The following is an 8,854-nucleotide window of genomic DNA, read 5'->3' on the forward strand; positions in this document are numbered from 1 at the left end:
GTAAATATGTTTTAATAGCCTGAAACTGTTCATACTATTGACCCAGCAACCCAATTTCCATGTCTCTAAAAGTTCCATGTTTATCAACAGTGATGCTGGTAAAGACGTGACAGCATGACTTGGAATCCCAGTGAAATAGACTGAACGCCCAATAGCAAGGTATGGTCTAAATCCACAGACACCAACTGGTGGTCTGCAGACCACTGGTGGTCCGTGAGGTCTGAAAGGTTGGCGACCGCTAGTCTAGATAACTTATTCAGCCATTAAGGGCTTAAGCTATTGAAGGATATACAAGGATTTTGACAAGGTTTTGACATAACATTAACAAACTAACCTGAGACTAACTCGGAGCTAGTAAAATTCTTGAAATTTTCACATGGAAAGAATAAAGATCAACAATATTTTCTCTGTGGTTATGTCTTAATGCTGAGTGTGCAAATGGCTGTATAATATTTTTATTCTTTTTAAGAAATGCTGTCCAAGTATTCTATGTCAGCATATATATTTAAAAAAAAAGAAATGTAAAAGTTTTCCTACAAGATTGCTGCTGCTACAGAAAAACTTCCCTCCCCTCACCCTTTTTTTTCCTCTCGTAGCTCCAGCATGAGCGGAATACAAGATTGTTCCTATTTAATCATGGGAAGGGGCAGTCCCAGGCATGCATCCTGGGATTTTCCAGAAAAAAAGAAAGCAGCCAAAGTTAAAAACTGTAGGCACCTTAATGGGCAACAGAACAAATGGTAAGAGGCCACGCTCCCAGGGGGCAGGGAGATTGGACACTTCGGTTTGCCTGGGACAATCCTGCTTCGCCCTGTCTGGTTTGGAAGATAAATTATATAATAATTCTCTCCCCAAGTCTTCTTAGACCCCTCAATCATCAGTAAGTATTCACGTTTGACTGCATGCCGGTCCAGAGAATGCCCAGAAAGATGACTCCATGGCCTAGCATGGAAGTAGTAGGGCTTGCCTGGCAGGCCATCCATCACCCATTTCAGAGCAAGATTTGGTCCCCTGTGAAAATTCGGAAGGGCTGGGAAGCCTTCATTATCAAGACACATTTTAAAGCAGGGCTCAAATGTTTCCTGTTTGGGCCCGTTGGAAAGGACAGTGCTGCAGGCAGATGTGAAGGGGAAAGGAAGGTCTTGCAGTGTTTACAGGGTGGTGGCTGGACTTCCCCTTCAGTGTCGCAATGCAATGTTCTCTCCGCTGCAGGCCTGCCTTTCTCCGGAGAGACCCAGTCTCAGGGACAGAGAACTCCAGTTAGTGCTGACTCCCTCCCCTTTTCATTAGCCACCCCCGTAGTTGGGTATCTGTTCCGTGGAAAGATTGCCCTATGTCAATATACCTCCGAGCCTCAAACAATAATAATGAGTTGGGCAGGGAGACGCATAAGCACAGGGGGCCCCCGCTCTGCTGCTTGCTTCCCGGAGCAATTTTAGTTTTAACCTGACATATAACAGAGTTTCCAATAAGTTATCCCTTGAGCATAGACTTTAGCATGTAAACAAACCTCTGGAAACTGCCACGTTGGCATAGTGGAGCCAGCCCTATGGCGTGACGACATGAGATGGCAAAGCACTACAATTGCCCAGGACACTGGAGTCAGATGGCTGGACGCTTGGATGCTAAGACTCTACAGCAACACAATGGTTCTGAAATCACGGAATTCTTCGGTCTAGGAGACGTTTGCTGCTCCCTCACTGACCGGGGGGGCCAGGGTGAATTTTTAGGTCTCCAGAGAATACCATCCACGTAAGGCCACTACCAGAGAGTCCCAGCATTTCCTTCCCCAAACCGGAGTCACCCTGGTTACATGGCAGCAGGCTGCTCTGGGCAAGGCTTGGGGGAATGTTTCTAGTATAAACCCACGGATGTCCAGGCTTAGCAAAAATATTGCGAGAGACATATTTGTTACAAAATGACTCATTCCTTATCTGAAATTCAGATTTAACCAGGTGTCCTGTATTCCACCTGGTGACTTGGCATGGCAAGGCCCTTCCTGAAAGGGACCCAGCCCCCCTCCACCCAGGAACTTCAGGGCTAGGAACTGGCTTAGATCTGATCATTGGGCAAGAAGCCATGAATCTCTTCTTCTACATGAAAGCTAGGATTTTCTGCCTCAAGTCAAGCAGTACCTTAGTAAGTGGCCCCTCTGTGTCCAGTCTAGGGATCCCCTAATCACGGCCACAGATTCGGTGGGTCAGAACTTTCTGGCTAGCAGTCCAGCCCGGGGCTTCCTGGGGTGACTGTGGCCACCTTGCACCTCTGTTTAACCAGCATCACCGCCTGGCCTGTGCCCACCCGGCCAAGGTCCCATTCCTCCCCCTGAGAGCTAAACCTCGCTCCACTGAGGCAGCCCTTCTCCCAGCGCGGTCCTCAGACCAGCAGCAGCAGGGGCACCTGGGACTGGTTAGAAATGGGAATCACTGCCACTGCGCCGGGACTCCCACAACACACAATGAGGCAATAATTACCTATCAGTTCCTCTTAGACTTAGAAGCTAGTGAGTTAATTTGCTTCAAATTGCATAACTAGGAAGTGGCAGACCCAGGACTTGAACCCATGTCTGTCTGGCCGACTCAAGACTTCAGGCTCCTAAACACACTCTCCTCTGAGATGTTGGGTCCTGACACCGAGGGAAAGGCAGACAGAGTGCGTACAGCTGGGAGGGTTTGAGTGTCCTCACCCACTCCGTTCAGAGGAAAGTTTGGGACGGGCATGGGGGAGTGGATTCTGAGCGGTGAATGACATACAAGGTTCAATGGGCCAAATTCATGGACCTGGGCCTACTTGCCCAGAATTCAGAATTGCATGTGTTGGCACCAATCTGGCAGTGATGTGAATGCTCAGTGAGGTTGGCTAATTGGAGTGTAGACTTACACAGAAGCCTGTAGTCAGTGAGGTTGAAATTCTAGAACTTCCCTGGGAGGTCAGGAAGGCGTCTGTCTACACAGCTCAGGGAGGTGGATCTGTTGAAACTGATCTGTTCTGTGCAAAGGGCTCGGCCATCCCCTAACTGCACTCCGGGGAAGGCCAGGGGACACGTCCATTATGGGGGCGCTGTGAGATATTTGGAGGAGGTCGTGAGAGGTGGCCAGCACCCTTAAGAGCCCTCCGGTGGCTTTTCACTGTGTCTGAGAGATGGGCACGCGACAGCTGTCATTCCATGCTTCTCAAACTCCAGTGCACATGAGAACCACCTGGAGGGCTTGTTAACCGTCTGCCTCACTAATACAGGTGATGCTTTCAGTAGTAAGGATGTCAACAGCTGTCATTTTTGTGCTCCTAAAATATACGAGCAACCCACTCCCAGAACCCCATTTGGAAGGACCCCTCTGGCACTCAAACCTATGTCGGTCAGGGTTCCAGAAAGAAACAGATGATGCTTACATTGGAATGATTTGAGGAAGATTTAATAAAAATGCTGTTTCCCAAGAGGTGGGCTGGGTGTGGAGAAACCACAGGGGTGCTAATAACAGGGCAATGACCACCCCTAGAGCTGGAGAGAAAAGGGCAGGGCATGGCTCCCCAAAGCTGGAGCAAGCCATGGAGGGGGTCATGGCGAGGGAAATGAAAAACCTCAGTTGAGAGCTGGCTGCACCCAGGCTGAGGCACCGGGGAGATAGCAGAGAAATAAGTACCCCACCTTAACTCTTCTCCCTCCCCAATGCCCGAGGGGCTCCCCAGTGTCCGGACCCAACCTGAAGCCAAAGGACCTGCAGTCCCATTCCTGTCATCCACCAGGTGAGCTTCCGCAGCCACAGAAGAGGGTGGAAACGAATGGGATGTGTATCTAGAGACTCTAGAGCAGCCGTGGGCAAACTACGGACCGTTTGAAATGAATAAAACTAAAAAAAAAGACCGTACCCTTTTATGTAATGATGTTTACTTTGAATTTATATTAGTTCACACAAACACTCCATCCATGCTTTTGTTCCGGCCCTCCCTCCGGTCCAGTTTAAGAACCCATTGTGGCCCTCGAGTCAAAAAGTTTGCCCACCCCTGCTCTAGAGGGACAAGCTTGCAATCTTCTTGTTGGTTTTGTGAGGGTTTTTTAATATTGCTTTTGTGCCGAGCCGGCAGGGCCATGGGTGAACCTGAGAGGGGGCGGTGAAGGATTTAGAAAAGACAGACAAGAGAATAAAGCTGGGTCTGGGTGGGACGCTCCTCTCTGAGGGAGAGACAGCGCCGCGGCCTGCAAGCCGAGTCCTTATGTTATAGCCAGATTCCTCGAGGCAAAGCAAGGGCGTGGTCAAGATGTTGACAACATTCTCGTGAGTTTCCAATCTACTCAATTACATGCACTTGATCAAGCTTTGTTTACTTGCTGCACCTCCCGCAGCCCGTGTCACTCAGCCACGTGGGACCACAGTTTTTGACCATAAGGTCAAGCTTACAACTATAGCCGTACAACTCTAGTGCTGGGACTTGCACGTGGCTTTGCCACGAGAGGATCGTGCCCTCTCATTAGTCCCAGGCTTGAACCTGTTCAAACGCTGTAGCCACTCTCCACAGTTTTTATTGACTTTTAGAGAGAGAGAAAGGGAGAAGGATAGAGAGAAACATCATCAATTGGCTGCCTCCTGTCCTACATGCGTCCCACCAGGGATCGAGCCTGCAACCTGGGCATGTGCCCAGACCAGGAATTGAACCATGACCTCCTGGTTCATGGGTTAATGCTTAACCACTGAACCACACCAGCCCAGCTCTTGTTGGTTCTTGACAAGTTTTTGTGCCAGTTATGTAAGACTCATAAAGGGAGTTGAAGAGTGTACACTGTTTTTTATATATTCTCTGGAAGAAATTGTGTAAGATTGAAATGACTGTTCTTGGAGTGGTTTGGAGGAACCAGTTGTTAAAGCCCTTGGGGCCCACGGGTATGTTGTGGGGAGATTTTCACTTACTGATTACATTTCTTTAATAGTTTTAGAATTACTTCTTTTCAGCTTTTTCTTGCCGTCTGATAAGTTATGTTTTGGGGGGAGTTCATTCATTTCTCCTGAATTAAATGTACTGGCATAGGTTCTTATCTTCTTGGTGTCTGCAGGCTCCGTGGTGATGTCCTGCTGTTGGCTATTTATGCCTTTTTTCCTTCCTTTCTTTTTTTTCTTGTTTTGTTTTGTTAATCCTCTCCCAAGGATATTTTTCCATTGATTTTTTTAGAGAGAGTGGGAGGGGGGGAGACAGAGAAAAACATTGATGAGAAAAAGACACATCAATTGATTGCCTCCTGCGCTCACCCTGACCAGCCTACAACCCTTGACTGGAATCCAACCCAGGACCTTTCAGCCCACGGCTGACACTCTACCCACCGAGCCAAACCGGCTAGGGCCCTTTTTCCCTTCTTCGTGGTCAGTCTCAGGAGGGCTTTAGCTTCATTACAGGCTTGTCAGAAAACCAACTTTGCGTCACATTGCTATGGGTTGGCTCAACGAGATAGACCACCAACTCAGAATTTAAATTTAAGAGCCTTTATTAAGCTGGCCAGCTGACCACCGCGCCTATCTCCCCCTCTGGGAGATTCGGAGCATGTGGCAGAGATCAAGGGTGCAGTATGATCCTTTATAGCACAACAGTGTTACCTTAGAAGTTCACAGAAAGTTCATAAGCACAAAAGGGGGGTAAACAGAGTCACACCTGGCTGGAGCGTATCATAACACATTGTTTTTCTAAGACAACCTAGCAATTTTTCTTCCATGGTTCCTAACCCTGACACAATCCTCCATACATCAGTCCCCCCTCCCAGCACATTCTGTAACATTCTGTAACCCTTCCATGCCTCAGTCCCTCACCCTAGCACAACATCAGCGCTTCCTATCGCACTAATCTTGGCTCTTCGTCTTTCTGTCTTTTCCTCTCACTGGGCTTGTTTTGCTGGAGTGGAAAGACTCGCAAGAATGGACAGCAGAGGGGAGAGGATCCCAGGCAGGCACAAACAGTGAGCAAGATCCGGGAGCCAGGAGTGAGCATGGCCAACGGGAACCTCGGGCCAAGGCCTGGCCAGGCTCCTATGGGCACCAGTGCTGTCCCGGCCCCACCCCCACTGCAGCCTGCCCCTACCTCCCAGCAAGTTGCACACCCCTCCCACCAGCAGCTCCAGAAACTCAATGGACATCCCTGACCACAGGGGCCTGGACGCAGCGGTGATTGTCAAACCCTAGCCGTCCGGGTCTGCGGTGCAGAAGGGCACCAGTCGTGGTATGAGGAGGCCCTGTCACCAGAAGTTGGCTTTGATTTGTCTCAAGTGCGGGACTCTCACAGTAAGCCCGGCTCGGGAAGGGCCTCGCAGCTCCGTGAGCGCTGACAGCTGCCACGTGGGTCTGTGTGCACAGGCTCATTTTCTCTGCCAGGCACCACTCACTTCCCATGGGAGACGATGTCATCCCTGCGGCCACTCCTCGGCCCCCCAGTGGGCAGGGTGACAGTGGCACGGAGACTGAACGCGTGAGGATGCATGAAGCCCGCACGCCGCGCTCTTCCCCACGGGAGTGTTTTGCCTTTTGTTCTAAGCAAGGCCATGGGGCACCTGGGCCATGTCCTGCAGGAAGGAGGGAAGGAAGCCGTGCCCGCGCTGCTGCGGCCCACAGCTTCCCTCTTGCATTTCCTGGGAAACGCTTGGCAGCACAGCCACTGGCTCAGCAGATGTTGACACGACCATGCCCCTGCCCGGGCCAACATCGCTCTGGGAGTGCCCACCCTCTCTGTTTCCTATAAAAGGCAGGCGGAGCGGCTGGAGAAGAGGGGAGAAGAGGCCGAGATAAGCCCAGACGCCAACAACTCTCAGGGGGAAGCCCTTATCCGCACGCAGCCTCCAGCATGAAGGTCTCCGCAGGGCTGCTGTGCCTGCTGCTCACCGTGGCCGTGGCCGTGGCCGTCCTCAGCACCGAGGTGGTCGCTCAGCCAGGTAAGCCCCCTGCCCCCTCTCTCCTTCTCTCTCCTTTTGGGAGGTCCTAAGCCAGCATGCCCCACCTCCCAGCCTATCAGAGCAGCAGGGGTCCCGGGAGCTTCGTGTTAACCTCCAGTTCTAGAAACAGAGAGCCGAGCCCAGGTGGGGACAAGAGGAGCTCCCAGCCCCACCCCCTCCCAGCCATGGCCAAGCCAGGATGAAAGCCACGCTGCCCGCTCCAAATCCAGGGCCTTTTCTCGGGCCCCAGCGGATCTCCCCAAACTCTGCAGTCTGGGGGTCATAGCCAGGATGGGTCACTCTGGCCTCAAGGTCAGCCGTGACCTGTCCCCACCATGCAGCTGGGAAAACTGACTGCAAATCTTAAGCCCGCCTCAGGGCCCAGGGCGGGAGGGCAGGACCTGGGATGGGAGAGATCAGGTCTGCCTCCCTGCCCTCCTCCTGGGGGATGGGGGTGAGGGCGGGGGTGAGACCACGTCGGACTCCCTGCTCTCCTCCCCCAGACGCTTCCTGCCACACAGTCAGGCTGAGAAAACCTCGCACCTCCTGAAGGGCTTCTCCTTGTGGCTGTGTTCCAGGTGCGATCCTTACCACGACCACCTGCTGCTTCACAGTGACTAACAAGAAGATCCCTTTGCAGAAGCTCAGGAGCTACCGAGTCACCAGCAGCCATTGTGCCCAGAAAGCTGTCATGTGGGTAGAAAACCCTGCTCACCTCCACACCCGCCTCAGCCTGCCCTTCCCTCCCCCCCACCCCCCATCCCCCGTCCCCAAAGTCCCTGATCCAAAGCTCTGCCCCAGAACACAGACATCAGACTAATTCAAGACCTTGTACTCAGAGGATAAGATCTAACCAGACTGTGTCATCCAGATCCTCCTGTTATTCATCACAAAAGGCCCCGAGAGAGCCAGTGAGGTGCCACAGCCGGCTCCCGGCTCCCTGACGGGCGCGGCTCACACCCTGGCGGAGGCTCTGTGGCCAGGCCAGCCTCCCCCAGGGGGGCACAAACAGCGACTGGGTCCAGAGGCCCCCTCCTGCCACCCCCTTCCCTCCTCCTGGGAGGAGGCCCACCTCTTGGGTAGAACCCCCAAGCGCTCCCTCTAACTGTGCGGGCGCTTCTCTACCCACAGCTTCAAAACCAAGCTGGCCAGGCACATCTGTGCCAACCCAAAGGAGAAGTGGGTCCAGGACCATATGAAGCGCCTGGACCAAAAGTCTCACAGCTGGAGGATGAGGGCTCCCCCGGCCACGGGGACACCACGCCAGAGTGTGGAACCTGAACATGCATTCTCCTCCAGCCCCCCCTGCACTCATGGCACCGCCATTTCCCAATCGGGAGGCAGAGCTGTTTTATCTTAAGTAATGTTTAATATTATTTGCATTCTTGCTGGGTTGGGGTCTATTTTGTATATTGGCCACCTTTGTGTGTGTGTGTGTTTTATTTTTTAATTGGATTCATTGGGGTGACAACGGTTAATAAAATTATATAAGTTTCAGGTGTACAGCTCTATAAGCCAGCATCTGTATATTGTATTGTGTGTTCACCACCCCAAGTCAAGTCTCCTTCCATCTCAGGTATAACCCCTGTACCCTCTCCTACCCCCGCCCCCTGCCCCGTGCTGTGATCACCATGCTGTTGACTGTTTCTATGAGTTTTGTTTGTTTTTGCTTGAGCTTTCTTCTTTAAAGGAAGGCCTTGAGCCCGTTGGTTCCTGTCATGGGCGCCCTTCCTCCTGCGGTAAGCGGGAGGCAGGGTCCCTCTCCTGCCTAACTGCCCACGGCTGGTGGCCATGCCTGTGAGAACCACAGGGGTGAAGGGCCAGGGAAGCTACAGAGGAAAGTGCCTGGTGAATGCCAGGTGTTGTTAGCTAAATATGTTACTGTGGAGAAAATGCAATCGTGGGACTGCTGACATTTTGCAGGAAATAACTTTTATTTTAAATCTCTAA

General features: G+C 51.9%; 1 protein-coding gene across 1 annotated transcript; it reads left to right on the forward strand.

Annotated features, from left to right (window-relative positions):
• The first annotated feature begins 6,719 nt into the window (after positions 1–6,719).
• Positions 6,720–8,854, forward strand: LOC118672373 (C-C motif chemokine 13-like). The gene is made up of 3 exons (XM_036342022.1): positions 6,720–6,904; positions 7,483–7,597; positions 8,036–8,854. The coding sequence occupies exons 1-3, from the start codon at positions 6,817–6,819 to the stop codon at positions 8,262–8,264; spliced, it is 432 nt and encodes a 143-aa protein (XP_036197915.1). The 5' UTR covers positions 6,720–6,816; the 3' UTR covers positions 8,265–8,854.

This window comes from Myotis myotis, unplaced genomic scaffold (genome assembly GCF_014108235.1).
Source record: "Myotis myotis isolate mMyoMyo1 unplaced genomic scaffold, mMyoMyo1.p scaffold_m19_p_17, whole genome shotgun sequence".
In the NCBI taxonomy this organism is placed as follows: Eukaryota; Metazoa; Chordata; class Mammalia; order Chiroptera; family Vespertilionidae; genus Myotis; species Myotis myotis.

What these genes read in the sequence shown, in the direction of transcription:
- LOC118672373 (XM_036342022.1), top strand. Translation starts at nt 6,817, where the DNA reads ATGAAGGTCTCCGCAGGGCTGCTGTGCCTGCTGCTCACCGTGGCCGTG. An exon ending in CGAGGTGGTCGCTCAGCCAG is followed by an intron (nt 6,905 to 7,482) that starts GTAAGCCCCCTG and finishes GCTGTGTTCCAG; the next exon opens with GTGCGATCCTTACCACGACC. An exon ending in TGTGCCCAGAAAGCTGTCAT is followed by an intron (nt 7,598 to 8,035) that starts GTGGGTAGAAAA and finishes CTCTACCCACAG; the next exon opens with CTTCAAAACCAAGCTGGCCA.